At 32.9% G+C, this 17,127-nt stretch overlaps 2 protein-coding genes across 2 annotated transcripts; one reads left to right on the top strand and one right to left on the bottom strand.

Moving 5' to 3' along the window:
• Positions 1-1,285: 1,285 nt before the first annotated feature.
• On the top strand, positions 1,286-5,357 carry LOC105333445 (uncharacterized). Its single transcript, XM_011436432.4, has 4 exons — positions 1,286-1,462; positions 3,721-3,837; positions 4,295-4,387; positions 4,660-5,357. The coding sequence occupies exons 1-4, from the start codon at positions 1,357-1,359 to the stop codon at positions 4,977-4,979; spliced, it is 636 nt and encodes a 211-aa protein (XP_011434734.3). The 5' UTR covers positions 1,286-1,356; the 3' UTR covers positions 4,980-5,357.
• A 2-nt stretch (positions 5,358-5,359) lies between these two features.
• Positions 5,360-9,249, bottom strand: LOC105333444 (uncharacterized). Its single transcript, XM_011436429.4, has 2 exons — positions 9,037-9,249; positions 5,360-6,558 (listed from the first exon to the last, which is right to left on the bottom strand). The coding sequence occupies exon 2, from the start codon at positions 6,546-6,548 to the stop codon at positions 5,787-5,789; it is 762 nt and encodes a 253-aa protein (XP_011434731.2). The 5' UTR covers positions 6,549-6,558; positions 9,037-9,249; the 3' UTR covers positions 5,360-5,786.
• Positions 9,250-17,127: the final 7,878 nt, after the last annotated feature.

Below are 17,127 nucleotides of genomic sequence, written 5' to 3'. Positions count from 1 at the left end.
ATTTTTAAGTTCTCTCAATGAGACAATATATTTCAGGGGCCGGTTGTTCAAAAGGTGGATAAGTATCGTAGGCTAAAATGAAAAATGATTGAAACTTTTGCATTTACGAGTATAGAAGAATGCAAACTGATGCACCGATATTACACATGTTGTAAATAACACAAATAACGTATCTACATGTAGATATGTAGAAGAACTTACACATGTATATCATTATAGTAAGGGAGAATAAGTATATAAAATGTATTTCATTTCTATAGTAGTTCCTCGCAAGGTCTTCAGATCGCTTCACGCCGGCGTAATTTCATATATGGATTTATATATATGTTGTACATTTACAAGTACATGTACAGCTGCCGTTGACTTATCGTTGGATGAACTACTGACCCGCGTTGGTGAGAATTAACGGGGTCATGACGTCATTCATATACATGTGACCCAGAAAGTCCATTGAATGATCACCAATGAACGGTAAATTACGTATATTATTCAATATCTACATACACTTGAAATTATTTTTTCCTATCAGTGGTACCATGAACACAATACGTGTACACTTTGTGCAATACATGTAAGTGACTATATAAATTAACGGCAATCGACCACAGAACATTTTTGATAAGGCAAATAGCCATTGGCTGATTTAGAGGGGGCCGGGGTCCCGCGTGACAGTCCCCATCCTTTTGTGATCAAAATTTATTTTTTTTAAAATAGTAGAACTACAGAAAAGGAAAGTCAATCAGTTTTTGTTATTATGCAGTGGCGTCGAAAGCAAAAAAAAAAGAGGGGGGGGGGGGGGAGCTCGACTAATCATCATCTTGACAAGTTAAAAACAAAGGGGGGGGGGGGCGTAGTATTCCTGTAACTGAAATTTTCAACATCACTCTTAATATTTCCTTATTTTCATTTCAATTCCTTACATTCTACCGAAAATGCGGGGGCAAGAGGCGGTAGCTCCCTGATACTTCAATTTTTATTTTTTTAAAATATGGTGAAATCTAATATATTAAAATTATGTTTGCTGCGAGAGAAAGTGGGGGGGGGGAGGCTTTGCCCCCCCCCCTTTTTTTTTGCCTGCTGATACAATTTAAACGCAATATTTATATCTATAACATCATTAACCTGTCATCAAATAATTCAAAAATCTTGAGTCAGTTTATTTTTTCACTTAGGACTGGGCAGATTTCGACAGTTCCTTGAGTCATTTTATTGAACCCTGGAGAAAATAAGGTCGATTGTTGAAGATGAAAAATCCGGAGAAAATCAGTGCGTATTTTTGCATTTACAAAGCAGTCGACATTTCCTATTGTAGTTCATTCATGTAAACATTTGTTACTTCAGCGGAAGGATATTGTGATGGGATTTAAAAGAGACAGCTTTATCATGTTAGGCTACTTAAGCTTGGCATTACTTGCTGTTACATTTAATTTTGTCCATCCGTCTTCATTGCCGAGTATCCGAGGTAAAATGCTGAGAAACATGAGCATATTGAAAGTGAAAGTAGAGTTATTTATCTGTTAATTCGTTGTCCAAGTGTGACTCTCAAAAATATGTTAATTTCAGCGAGATTTGTCGAGACTAAAAATGTGACTGATATTTCTGAAAATTTTGATGTCTCTTCCGAAGAAGAGACGTCAGTCAAAAAATTTCAGTCTCGACGAATCTCGCCGAGATTAAAGACACATATAGGCCTATATATAGTAGAATTTTTCAACAGCTTTTTAACTCAGTCTTATCTACATCCCCTCCGAGAGTTGCACTCAAATAATACATTTTAGCTTTCGAAAAACGGCAGTTGAAGTGTTTACTGCCATTCTTTAAAACGACATTTTATTTACAAAATAGGATAAATATGGGATTGTGGCAGGACTACTTTAATTCTTTTCCCTATTCGCATTATTGCGTGCATCATTGCAAACCACGGCCAATTTGCAACGTTGCGGTCCTCACCCTTCTGGGGTGGACTGGGGGTCATGGCTTTAGACATTATGCATCTTTGGAATCAGATGGGCAGGGCCATAGAAAACAGTGAAGGAGAGAAGTCGGTGAAATTGAATTAACAGTCAAGTCTAAACATGCTAAAGTACTGATGAAGAAAACACATGCTGAGGGACTTTTATATTATAAGGGGCTTATTAATTTGTTGAGTCGGTCTGTATTCTATATTTTTGTTATAGTATTGTAGTATAGTATAGTATAATACATTAACACTATTAATTTGAAGCACAACGTTTGTTGTTTCAGAAAAGTAATGAAGTCCTTAAACTCGTGGTAAAAAATACAGTAATATATTATTTAAATGTTAGACTTCAATTGTTGTGCCTCAAATGGCTAAGTGCTTTGTAAACTGCACTTTATAATGTAAGGGTTCTAAGCCACCGTGACATATTTTGTTTTTTCTTTGTGTTTGTTTAAACAACAAAAATGTATAAGTACTCTACGCTTGTGCATGAAACAGGTTTGCAAAGGATAGTGCATTATACTTAAGTTTAAAATGTTAACTATAGGAACACTAGAATCATGCAGAAACGAAATACTAATAGACCAATTCATTTGTGTTTAACTCTGTCCCAAGATAGTTATGCAGCACATTTTCTTGAATTATTCAATAATTACAAATACCCTAGTAATCAAACGATGTTAATCAATAATACGAAAAAAACTGAAGACGTCTCCCTTGAGACACCCCTCTAGCTTGTCAGATTTCTCAACACACGGCCCACGGGAATTTTAAATTACAAGAGACATGAAAGTACCCAGATGGTAACGTTAAAAATTATGCGAGATGTTTCGAGTGACTTCCGAATGATTAAAGAATGATATTAACGTTTCCCATTATAAATCTCCGTAAGAAATTAATTTTCGATCGTGTTTTCTCTGGGTAAAAATAGATGATATATGAAAAAGAAGTCTTAAAAAAATTGGATTTGTTTCTTTTCATCGATATCAATTGTTCTTCTTTGAGGGATAGGTATGTGTATTTTTTTAAATTGTGAAAAAGTGACGAAAACATTAACCTGTGACAAAAATATTAGGACGTAGGCTATTGTTGATGATTTTACTTTTGTAAATTTTGTATTTACTGCCACCCGGTAAATTCAGAATTTACAACATGACATTTGTATGATTTCATTTTGTTACATGTACTAGAATATAAATTTAAATAAAATGTTTTAAAATTTGAAGGAAAGAATAAAAAAATTTGATTCTCGGACCCAATTAACTTCAAAGTATACTAGTAATGCTTCAGATACTAGGTGGATGTGCAAAGGGGAGTAACTTAATTTTCATGTTTGACTTGAAAAATGGGTTATTCCCCTTTTCCATATGGCAAAAAAATTAATCAACGCGGCAGCATTTATCCAGATGTGGCGGTGCTTGAGAACTAAAACATTTTTTTTTTTACCGTACGTTCAAATAAAATATTTTAGAATTTTAAAATGATTTTTTAAGGTTAAAGCATAAAACATTTGTGCACTCTTTTTTTGCCCATGTTCTGTAATTTTGATGCATTTGCACAGGAATACGATGGTCTAGAAAACCGTTTCATCGAAGAAAACTTTAACTACAGTTATTCTGATGTAATTTGACCATCCCCGTTTTCAGTGACAATTTAGGATTTCATTAATGTGAAAACATTGAGTATTTAAAACATTATAAATCGATATATTTAGTATTATTCTTTATATAAAAGCAGTTTTGGTTTCATTTTTCTGGCAGTATTTGATCACAAACCACAGAATGTAGAGGAGGAACCTAACGGGTGTAGCTGTGTGGGCTACACGTGTGGATGTTGTCAGCATTTAGAGGTGGACAAGATAGGTCTGAACGACACCGGTAAGAGCTGAAGAAGAGTATTCTATGTCTTATTATTTACGTAGCTAGAGATGTCTTTTGTCGATGTCTCTAGCTCAGTAGCTGTCGGGTTTTTTGTGCAACTTTCCCCCCATTATGGTTCGGAGAATTAATTTCAAACTTGCTGAGTAACTTGATAATGAGAAACTACAGGTCAAGCTTGAGTTTTGTTAGAAAATGTTTAAAACGACTTGTTAATTAATTGGGTCTTAAAAGGGAAAATGTGTTGGACCCAAATATACTAGTACTCAAATAGATCTGATTTTGCAATTTTATCTATTTCATCAAATGGAACTGCAAGGAATTTTTAGCAAAATAATTATACAGAGAGTGTCGACATGTTTTCTAATGGTCAATGTGTTGATTTTTTACCATTTGCAAGCTAGGTTTATTCTGATTTTTTGTGAACTTTTTACCTACTGTTTATATTTCATGACAGTGTGTATCAACGTGAAGTACCTGGACCAGGATTACGGGTTAGAGGTCACACTCAGCGTGGATGGACACGTCTACATCAACGCCTCTATTTCAGGTAAACACTCTTCATTGGACAAACATGTATAATATGCTTCAATAGATTACGCCTCTTTTAATTGAACTGATTTTTTTTTTACTGTTTATACTAATGTACATAGATGATCTAGTCAGTATTTAGTGAAATAAATATTTGAACATATTGTTTCAAATCGGTCATGTACTACATATTTGTTGTAAGTTTGCATTCATTTATTTTATTTTATTAATTAACTATCTTTGGCTCAAAATTACATTTATTGTTATTTTTTTATTTTACTATACGTTTAGCTCGAAATCCTCCTCCATTGTGTGCCGCCATACCAGGACTGAAGGATTTGGCCAGCATTTGTTTACAATTCTACAACTTGAATGTCAACTCCACTTCCTTTTCCGGTTGTATGAGAGTGGTTGCCAAGCTAAAATACGTCACAGTGGATAAGATAAATATTGGCTGCTTCAAAATCCCTCCCTCTAAATCCGGCGCCCGGACAGTCCCGAAAGTCCAGTCTAAAGAATTTCTGGCTTTTGTGGAAAAATACATGGAGGCTAAACGCTCGGACTATAAATGGTTAGATCTGAAGAAATTTGATGTGAGAAGTCTTAAATGAGCATTAGAAACCATGAAAGAGACTGAACTAAGTACTGACTATTTCTCCACATCCCTGAAGTCCACATTTATATACTAAAGTATACTTGAAGACTTTTTAAAAGTATACAATTTTTTTTCTCATACTTTATAAATGTATTGCTGAAGTTTTGTTTAATTTATGTTATTTTTACCAATATGCATTTACAAAAAAAGATTTCTTTCAAAATAAAACGTGTATACATGCAAATTTGCTTAGAGGTCATATCCTGCTTTTCAGGTAATTTTTTTTTCGCAAATGTATAAAGTATATACTAATATTGTATCAAGATATATATGCATGTTGAACATGAAGTGATCAGTAGAAACGAAAAACTGAAATAAAAAAAAAAACCAACCACAGAGAGTGTTTTTATCATTCATTAACGTACCTCGTTTTACAAAATAAACCCTTTTTGCAACAGAAATGCTTTTAGAAAGGTGACGCGGATTTTTTAATTGCCCAGGATATACTTTTATGCAGAATTACATTGGATTTATTTTCATGGATAAGGTTTAATGTACTTTCATTTAATCAAAAGTAAATATTTGCACACATTTCAATTTAGACCCCAGTGTAATACGCTTTAGCAACAAAGCCGATATATGGTTGTTGTTTAAAGTTGTTGTTACAAATTAAAAACCAGATACATGTTGGTAGGCAATAAAATGTTTGCACTTCTGCTTAACTGAATTCCCATTTTTGCTAATCTGTGGAAACACTCAAACGAACTCGTGTGGAATAATCGCAACTTCAAAGTAATAATAAGGCCCTGGAACAAAAGAGTAATCAAGGTTGATTCATCTGTATCAAAGCTATTAGATGCTCCGGATATTTCGTGTTTTCCCGTCGGAAGCTGGGACTCAGTTCGTTAAATCCTTCAGAAGGTGCTGTTGATTTAACTAAAGCGCCTTCCAGACCTTGAAAACGTGGATCATCGGTAGTTTTTGCATAGAAAGAATGTAATGGGACAATTTCAGAAAATATGCCATTTTCCTCGTCAAATGTATGAAATACTTGAGTATTTCCACTAGCGTCCTTTAGTTTGAATATCACGTGACGTTTGTTGCCATTTTCATCTTCTTCGATTGACGGAAGCTTCAATGTCTCTAGATCTTCGGTGATTTCCGTTCGCTGTCGTTCCGGAGATTTCGGCGGAGACGGTGCTGGTTTTGGTTTTGGTTCAATTTCTGGAAGTATCAGTCCTGCGTCCTGCAGTCTCTGGTGACGTCTCCTCTGACGCGTTATAAATGATTTCTTATGAAGGTCCAGCAGACGACAGGAGCGATGTTGCTCCACCTTAATGTGAGAGAGTTTAACGTCAAGCATTTGTTGCTGTGTGACGTTGTCGTATAACAGGACACGTGATACGTTGGTTTTCGGTAGAGCACTTTTTCTTTTCTTCCCCAAATTAGGCATGATTGTTGGAGGACTGTGCATGTAGTTCAAGTTGAACCCTTTGGGCTTTGTCTCTTTCTTGTCGTCTGCTTGCGCTCCATTCTGATGCGGACGAGGCGATTTTTGTGCCACTGATCCTGAATTACCTTCCATTTGAGCAAATCTGAATCAAAACATCAAAACAAATTACCATATTTTTTTTTAACTATACACACTGTCATGAATAATTTAACAAAACATTTGTCAACCTATTGATATGAAATAACATTCCCCTCCATATTTACCTAGCATTACTACTGTGATAATGGGGTACTCTTCTTTAATTTGGCAGGCCTATAAATCATTTGAACATTTGTTCTCCCAGACGTGTAAGCATATATGCCTCTGCTGTCCTGGGATACTTGTATTTTAACCTCATTCGCATATCAAATTCTTAAATCAACGCATGCAGACGACATACCAGGCTGTCCTCTCTATCTTCCTGTTACAGTTGCAACTAAGACAGTTTGAATACTTTTATGTGCTACTTTACGCTATGTTATCTTTTCAAGTATAATACACGATAGCAAATATCAAGTGACAGAGGGAATTCTAACCGATTTATGATCCCTTCGCGTTGGTTCACCGTAGTTTTCACCCGATCGGGATATTTATTTGCCCCATTGAAGATGTATGATAAAAAAAATCATATCTTCGTTAGGCCACACTAATATAATTTCTTGTTCTTCGGACCCCACGCGCTCGTATTTTAATAATACTGTACAAATAATGTTAATATCAATTCCCCGCATCCAGGAAATTCTGCGGTGTTTTATGTTCTATTTTCGCTCTATTTTTCGTAGTTTAAATAGTTTTATAATATAAATCCAAAAGAAGCAGAAAAAATATAATCGTCCACACAAATTTATTTATGTACCGTCTAAAAAAATTTGCATACAAATAAAAATGATTTTTTTATTTAAGACATTCAGTATAACAAAATAAATAGTGCCTGTTTGGGAGGATAACAGTTGAAATTGACACCCCTCGAAAACCATTGTCAACCTCCGCTTCGCGTCGGTTGACAATGGTTTCCTCGGGGTGTCAATTTCAACTGTTACCCTCCCAAACAGGCACTATTTATATAATATTGGTGTGGCCTTACCGGTATTTTGTGTATACTGTTCATAATCTACGGTTGACTAATATTTCAAATATAGCAACAGTACTAGTAATTACGGTATTCAGTAATAGCTTCATAAAGTTAGTAAGCTTGTAGAAAAAATGAATTGAAACTTGTCTTATATATATTTTTTTTCAATCAAACAAGAGTTTCCTAACATCGTCTGACTCAACGTACAATTAAGCGTATTGATTGAAGGAAAGGAAATAGACTCAATCACATGTATTGGACCACGGATCATTTTTTGATTGAAAATCAATTCTAAATCACAACATATTTCATAAGCATCATAATCTCTTGGACTAGATCCCCTCCCTTTTTAAAAGAATTACTCATGAAAGAGATGTTTGATTAAAGCATTTGTTGCTTATATAACGAAATTTTTTAAAGAATTCAAATTCTCTCCACGGGGTTCCGTTTTGATACAATGGTGAATTTAAAATTTCTTATCACTTCTATTGCTGATTTTATTAAATTTTACAGATTTTGATATTCGTAAATGCGCCTCCTGTGTCTACACGCTGGCGTCCGTCATTTTGAGATTTATGTTCAAGATTTTCGTTTACACATGCCAGGTGTCAATATTTTACAAATTAACCGTCTCAAACACAAACAAACATGCTTCACGCAGATTAAAATCATCTAGAGAGATTACAATTCTGTTATCTTTGATAGGGATTTCTAAGTAAAATCTGGCCATTTCTGTGAGCGGTGCCAATAACGAATGACCATTGTCGAGATGGAGACTGACGACCGCCAGGGCCCGTGGAAATGTTGACAATGGCTTACCATCGGCTTAAAATTCTCTGGTTGATCATCTGTGTTTTCTAATAAGGGGACGGGCAATCGCTAAATCATTGTCTTTACTTGAATTGGAGTATTGTATTTATACCTAGACTTCTTATTCATTCCAGTGAAGATATTAATTCATTTTTTTTTTATTTATGAAAAAGACCATTGAATGAAATCGCTTCTCTCACGCGCAGATATTGTAATTCCGTGTCCATGTTTAAGGGGGAAATAAATTGAACATGCGAAATTAATAATTCTTATGTTGTTACTGTCAAAGAACTTCCAACTTGCTAGTTTATGAATTATGACATGGCATATTTCACTATAAATTGTGAACATGTGTAAGATAGCAATATAAAGATATAAATGTTATACATTTCTTTTCAGACCAGTATTTTAATATTATTCAAATCTTGAAAGGAACAGTGCATAAATTTAAGGTAAAAACTAGATTTGAGGCTGTAAATTAAGACGAGCAAAGTTGGTGACGGCAGAGCCTGTTATTACATGTATTTAATATTTTATTATAGTTATCTAAAAATGTTTAGAATATTAACTAGTTGACATCATTTTTAGATGTATATATTGCTCATTTTGCAATTTCTGTTATTTGTGATGAAAGTATAAATGAATTATTAACTGTAACAGTTTTTTTAAAATGTTGTTAAACAGGAAGAGCAAACTTACAGTTTGTTAGTCGCTAGAATCCGCAAACAGTTTCAGCACGCCAGTGTTTACCCCCAAACACGAGGTGCTATGGATCCTTGGGCGTACATCACAATCGTACCAGTAATCCCAATATGCCACCTTTCAATATCTACCCACAACTGATCTCTTGTAAACTATCTATTCGGTTTTTATCCTTTTAAATTTTTAAAATCCTATTACCACTGTATTGCTATACGAGCTGAGAAGCTTTCTATTCCCTGGACGGAACCATGCGGGATAATTGGTTGAGATCGTACAAAATCTATAGAATGTAAACCACACAATTTTTTTTTTCAATCATGTACCCGGGATTTAAATTCTTACATACGAATTTATTTGTTGAAATGTGCCATTAGTAAACCCCATGAACGAGATTCTATTCAGTCTCTTTTCTGGGTGTCGTCAAATTAAGATCTAAATCTGTGGGTTTAACAATGCAACTCATTACATACTCTCGATTTGAAGTGTGTTTTGTTAGTGGGGTGTGCTTATGTTTCTTGAAATTACATATTTTGAACAAGTAATAGTCCATTGAAGAAAAGTAATGATACGTGGTTTCTTTCATTTATACTGAAACACAAATGAGTCATTTTTCCTTTCTTTTTATTCCGTAATGCAAACGTTATATACAATTTAATATCAAATCCATCTTTCAAGTGATTTGAATTAAATGTTATATATTTAACAGCAGCAAAATTGGCTTCCATTCACCATTCAACGTTCAACAGCTCTTTTATCACGAGTATGTACATAAGTTACCTTTCAAAATTTTAATTTACGAACATTAAAACAGCAATTTAAATTACTCCATATGAACTAAAAAATTTGATAATAATGTGTCTTATATTCAACAAATGTTTTATGGTTTCAGTCTAGACAATTTTGTTTTCGTTGTCTGACAGCCCCAACCCCCCACCCCTTGTGACCCAGCTTGCTTGACCCTAAGCTTCACGGTGGGTACACAATGACGCAGGCTCAATATTACATAATATCACAATGTATACAATTGTATTTGAAGTTTGCTCTAATACAAACTTTCAATGCAAACCTTTAATCTTTGCATTTCATAACTACAGTAATTAAGTTGTCAATAATTTCAGACATTTCAAAGAGTACGTGTTCAAAACATTTTAAACGGTCTGTAATTATCGGGTATATTGCGAATAAATCTACAACTTGAACATTCATTGCAAAAGCCAGCATTTCTAGACTTAGATCGAGTACGAAATACGCCATGAATTAAAAGATGTATTTTAATTCATAACTTGATTAAACGCACTGAAGACCAACGGATAGTCTCTGTAGACTTAGAAACATGCAATGTAGCTTTTGACAGATAAATATTTAACAACAGAACTGCAAACACATCCAAGTGGTTCACATTTCCAGATTTTGGGGAAATAAAAATGAGAGTCAATAGTAATCCATCAACCACTTTGGAGTTTAGAAAGACTAAATGCATTTAAAGTCGTTTGTCTACAACCTGAAGTAGCAATAAACGCCGTTCAAGGGCACACGACTCGCAACTAGAATCCGCCAAATCCATCATGGATTTACATACTGTAAGAGGTTACACAAACCGACTGAAAGGATACATGCTTTGATTATTGCCTTGCGCATCAGGTGTACCTGTTTGAATTGTAACAGGGTGAGTAAGTTCATTTGTTGAATGGCTTCTGTGACATATTTTTTTGGGGTTTTTTTTTGCCCCTGAAGCTTGGTATATAGGAAGTGTTGATATAATGCTACAAGATAAATTAATTAAGCAACTTCATGATGTGGATTATTGAAACAAATATATTGCTGATGTACTATCAGTAACATTAATGTCTGAACAGAATCAATAATCGAAAGTTAAACAGAGACGACCTCTTGTTTACGGTGTAAACATATTCTGAAAATCAAAAAGAGAACAACAACGATTGTTTTAAAAATGTGAAAGTAAAATGAATTTAAACAACGACGAATTGGTATTTCAGTGTCAGAAACTGTAAACATCAGCCTTCAGCCCCCCCCCCCCCCCCCAAAAAAAAAAAGGCATTTATAATGGTTTTAAATTCAAAGAACGACAATAGGCACAGTCGGAAATAAGAGTTAAGGACGAGAGTAGTGACAACATTAAGGATTTTAATATCAACAGAATCAAAATTAGTACGTTTTAACATTGGGACCAATAGCAATTATTCAAATAAATACGAATAACCATTTAAACAGCAGATAGGTGAGGAAAAACAGAGATAAAATAGCTTTTATAATCATTTATCTGTTTAAAAAACATCAAATATAACACAAACAGCAGATCACTAACAACAACATCAAAGTGTGCAAAATTACCCGTTATGTGTTGTAACAACACCAAGGCCTTCACCAAGCAACAACACTTAAGTGAAACAATAACACCAAAATCTCCACTAAGTCAAATAACAACAGCAATACTCAGTTAAGTTACATTATCGACATCAATAACTGAAAAAAGGAAAAGCGTACCAAGTGTTACAACAATGACAACTACAGCAGGACAACAGTTAGTGTAACAACAATCTAATAATCAAATCCAAATTTACTTACAACAAGAAAACCACTAACACCAAAAACCCACCATATTTCATGACAACACGACGATGTTTGACAACATTGACAACATCATTGAGTATCACAAAACTTATGTTAAGGATGACAAAAACAAGACGAAATAAGGTAACATTTACAAATGATTTTATATAAAAACACCATAACAACAACAATACCAAGCTTTCATAAATGAAACTAACACCATATAACAATAACAATATTAGAACCAAATGTCATAACAACGAAAGCAGCAACAATAATACACAATGCAAATAACAAAGGCTACATTGATAACTTCTATAGCCTGTCGTAAAATAATGCACAAACTCAAATACCTAAAACTTATTATTAACAAAAAGTCTTTTAAGAATGTTCTTAAATTATTGCATATTAAAACGATGGATTTAAAGAGTTCTATAATTGCTGTGTTACCCAGTCAAGCAAAAACATAAATTTACATTGATCTCAGCCATTACATTTTAATATTTATATACCATACTTGTCTTCAAATTAAGTCATCTAAGTACAAAGGATTTCTTTTCACTTTCCAGCGACAATGGTCTACTCGATATCTTGGGCACCAGATCTGCGATTAAAGAGCCCAGTGTCATAATGATGAATATAGTCGTGCTAAATTCTCACCGGAATGTCGATGCATTGTTGTTGGTTTTAAATGCAGGAGCATTATAGAACACTTGATCAAAAATCAATATTGACGGATGGACGCCATTAGTTTGGACAAATATGTATAAATAGAAGAAGTTTTCATCGTTTGTGGACTTTTTTTATGTGTAAAGATGAAAGGTTGGATTTTTTTAAAGTGTAAAACAAGTTTTAAAACCTGCTGAAGTAAAGACGAATAATGACACCTATCGAGTGTTGACCAGGTGTCATTTTTCAAAATCTCTCAAATAAACAATGTTACCATGTTACATATTCATTTTAAAATTTCATATCGAATGGATCTATAATAAATGTAATATAACATATAATATAATATACAAAATCCAACATCATATTATGAGAAATGTTATACAATACAATTAAATTTTATTTTTTAGATATTGACTTGTATTTTAATTCAATCGCATAATATTAAATGCAATAACAAATAACAAATTCTGTAGTGTGATAAAATCTCCTATCATAATATATTATTATACTTTCATGTTAAATACTGAAATCTGATTGGTTAAGACGCAGTTGGTAATCCGTTCTATTACCCTCTGCGTTAGCAACACACTTAGCAACGGGTAACACAACGAATTAATACATGCGCGTAAATTATGCGCGTACGGTTTTCCGTTGAATTCACTTCATTTCTATATAAAAGCAGTAAAACTCTCTTTAAAAATAAGACATTCAGAATAATAAAATAAATAGTGCCTGTTTGGGAGGGTAACTGTTGAAATTGACACCCCTCAAAAACCATTGTCAACCTCCGCTTCGCGTCGGTTGACAATGGTTTTTGAGGGGTGTCAATTTCAACGGTTACCCTCCCAAACAGGCACTATTTATATATTATAGCATGACTGGAAAAAAAATTCCTTGAAACGACATTTTGTCAAAGATGACACAATATCATATTAAATTTGTAATTATCATATGATTATTAAACATCATCTGAAGCATTATCATACTATTCTTCATCATGATATATCAAACATCCACATCACATGTACATCAACCAAGCAAAGGATTTAAAACTTGACTAAAGGCATTTTAAGGTGGAATAACACATCTGGAAAAAGTCATTCAAATTAACAGTAATTTTTTTATTATGAAAAAAATAATAATAATTAGACTGTACATATGTCAAATAAGCGAAACGTTTGCAGTTTGGTGATAAAAAAATGAATAATTAAAAAAACTTTACCAATAAACAAATGAATTTATACAAATGAATAATTAAAAAAACTAATAAACAAATGAATTTATACAAAAGGACAAGTATTAAAAAATGAATATCAACACACCATCCGTTTCTTTAACTAGAGGGTTTATCTATAAAAATAATTTGGAGAAAATATTTCTTCTGTTTTTCTTGACACATAATTGATAATGATTGTATGAAATAAAGTGTCTTAACATGTTTTTACAAAATTTAGTAACATCCATCTTTTGTTGACTTTTGATAAACAATTGTCGTCGTTTGTATATACTTATCTACATATTGATAAAAATCAATTAACAAAAAGTGTATTTACATTTTTCATACCCTTTGACATTGATAAAAAAACATCTCATTAAATCTTAAAGTATTGAAAATATTTACATCTACATCTTTAAATAATGTTTCTAAATGATACACAACAAATTTGTTTATAAATTCATGTAGTTCATTACAGCCAATAAATAAATGTATAATATCTTCATTTTGTAAGTACGACACTTTAAGCACTCGGCTATGTAGTTAGTTACACATTACCGTCGATAAATTCGTATTAATAAAACGAATGTCGTTTCGATCAGAGGTCAGCCATGTTGTGATGATGTGTTATTCCACCTTAAATCAAGATCGGGCTCTACATAGAAAGCTAGCCCTTAGTCATACTTATATGTATATGTGGCGTCAAATGAAAGAAGAGCTAACTAAAGGAAGGCAGGATCAACAGTAATTGAAAGCCAATGCGCATAGAAAAGGTGGAAGCTGAAATGGGCAGAGATCTGCTGGATGGAATCGCACCGTATCCAATTCCTGTTAAGATCTGTGTATGATCTGTTACGTACACCAAAAAAACCCATACAGATATAGCCCAACAGAAAACATGATCTGTGAGATTTGTTAAAAGAGAGAGAGAGAGAGAGAGAGAGAGAGAGAGAGAGAGAGAGAGAGATTCTTTAATAATTGATGGCTTCCTTTGAGTTGTTTGTCTTTATTGCTTACGTTGCAATGAGTGCATACTATTTAGTACTGTTCCTGACTTTTATTATTGATGACGTTTAGAGATGTGTATTAGTCTTGTACAGTTTATATTTACATTCAGTGTATATTTCCCCTTGTGTTTACATTAGAAATCTGCGACGTTCAATTTTACAAATAAATACACTCGTTAATAAAAAGATTTTTCTCTACAAAGTTTCTGGCATTATTTATGAATGTCGTCGGTCCTATAACACACCAAGCGGCGCAGACAAATTGAATACTGCACGTTAGCGCGGTATTCAATTTGCGACGATATCCAAAAATAAGCATTCAATGCTTAAGTGATCCACAAAGGTTTCAAAATTATCTGGAAAAAAATAAATAAAAAGACTCAGAAGGTGTGGATTTTTTCTGTGTCCCAGAATATCTGTTCCATCTGCTCTTTGAATAATTTTGATTAAATTTATTTAGCCAAAAAATGTATATGATGTAAAATTTCACTCAATAAATTTTACAAACATTCATAAGTTTATGACAAATTGAACATTGTTTATTAAAACACAACAAATTTAAAGAGAGTGCCATAAATGATGTCCTTTTTGGGAGTTGATTTTAATTAACTCTCCTATGCAGTCACTCTGGCAAACCGAAAGTGAAACAGTGTTTGGACCTAAGCACAAATCATCACCGCTGACAAAGTCTTATTCTTGAATATAATAGAAAAATTCGATGTAATGTATGCTGAAGCATTGCTTTTTCAAGGAAACTTATCTATAAACACCTTGAAAATAGTAAGATTTTATATAATACGAAAATTTAGATATTTATGTAGTCGCATGTATTCATACGCCAGAGTTTAATATAGTCTTGTTCAACCAAAAGCTCGGCTGTCTCCGTAAATGCTTGTCGGAGATGAACGGAGACAGCTGAGCGTCTGGTTGAACGAGACTGGAGTTCAATATCAATAGTGCTTGGATCCATACAATTTTTAGAATTGTTTCGATTACTAATACATAGTTTGAAATCTATCTTTAAATATTACACAACATGATTCATATGGGGTTTCTCTAAATTCTTGTTTGAAAAGTCTAATTAAAATTCATATAACAAAAAAGTACGTAATTAAAATACAGACTAGAAACTAATTGCCACGCAATATAAGTTGATTTTAAAATAAATGATAATCGATAAAATCAACTCCCGTCAGTACTTCAGTACTTTGATTTATCAATGACAACGTCAAGTCGATTATTAAAATTCCTAACAACAGCCACTGTATGTATCCCATTTTCTCAAATCTTTTCACAATTTGAAGACTCTGTTGCTTGTTGAGTTGGTTTTCCCCATGGTATTATTTTTTCATTATTCATACAACTTTATCAGGTGTATGTGTTTGATAATTCAATTTAAACCGGAAGATGACTGCTCTCTTGTACGATTTATCTAGATAAAAATTTAATTCAACGAAAGAAATATGATGCTATTTTGTAACATCATAATTCTAATAAAAGTACGCTGTTCTCCTAAATGTTGTTATTGAAATTTACTTTTATTTGAGTCACAATTTGCACATTCTTGACAATTATTTAATTGATACGATTTCAAATGCTATCAGATATTCTGGGACATCCTGCAGTTACTGTTCATTATTATCATTATATCTATATGCTGGCGGAATTTATGCAGTAAAGGTTTTGTAAACATATAGTTTCTCGACATTAGTTTCTGGAATGTGATATACATAATTATTTCATGATATCAATCGATTATCACCGCTAATATAATTCAATTATACTCAGCAATTCCTTATCCATCTTGTCACAGTAACAGATTTAATACGATAAACAACAAAACTATTAGAGTTCATGGTAATTTATAGGTTTATAATAATAATCATAAGCATTTGATACGGTAATGACAATGTACTGTACTACAAATACTTCAATTATTATACAATCGATATATATTAAAGTTGCCTTAATTCATACAAAGAGAGATAACTTGTGCATGTAACTAACATTTCATACATACATGTAAAATACAGTGCTTAGGTCTTACCACGAAGTGGTCAAAAACTTGTGGAGGGAAGAATCACTCAAACTAAAGCACAAGTGAAAATTTAAAAAAAAAAAACAATTAAACACTGACCCGGACTTTAATTTATACCATGAAGGCGTTTCTGGGCCCTTCTATAAAATAAGTGTCATAATGCATACATGATGTAGTTCTATTGAATATTTATTCATGCAAATATATGTATTCAGATATTTTATAAAGATAAACATGTATATCATTAGTTGAATAATATCAAGTTTAATATAATATGAGAATGCTACATGCAGTATTGTCTTCATTGCAAATTCTTTATTTAGAATAGTATCTTTTTTATACCAATAATTGTCAAATGTTTATTAGGCGTAACACTTCCTGAATGACTGAAGATGCATTGTGTTTTTTCTATATACAAAGTTTGAGATACGTGTGTTATATATGCCTTTAAAAAAATAAATTGAAAATCAATGATGTGGTGGTAGTTTTTATTCTATTGAAATTGATCTTCGAAACAGCCTGAGTCTGTTCCGATTTAGCATGGTTGGAAAAACCTTTAAATAATAAGTTTTTATAAGATCTAT

Source organism: Magallana gigas, chromosome 5 (genome assembly GCF_963853765.1).
Source record: "Magallana gigas chromosome 5, xbMagGiga1.1, whole genome shotgun sequence".
Taxonomy (NCBI): domain Eukaryota; kingdom Metazoa; phylum Mollusca; class Bivalvia; order Ostreida; family Ostreidae; genus Magallana; species Magallana gigas.
Note: the sequence above shows the minus strand (reverse complement) of the source record. Positions and strands in the feature narration are given on the sequence as shown.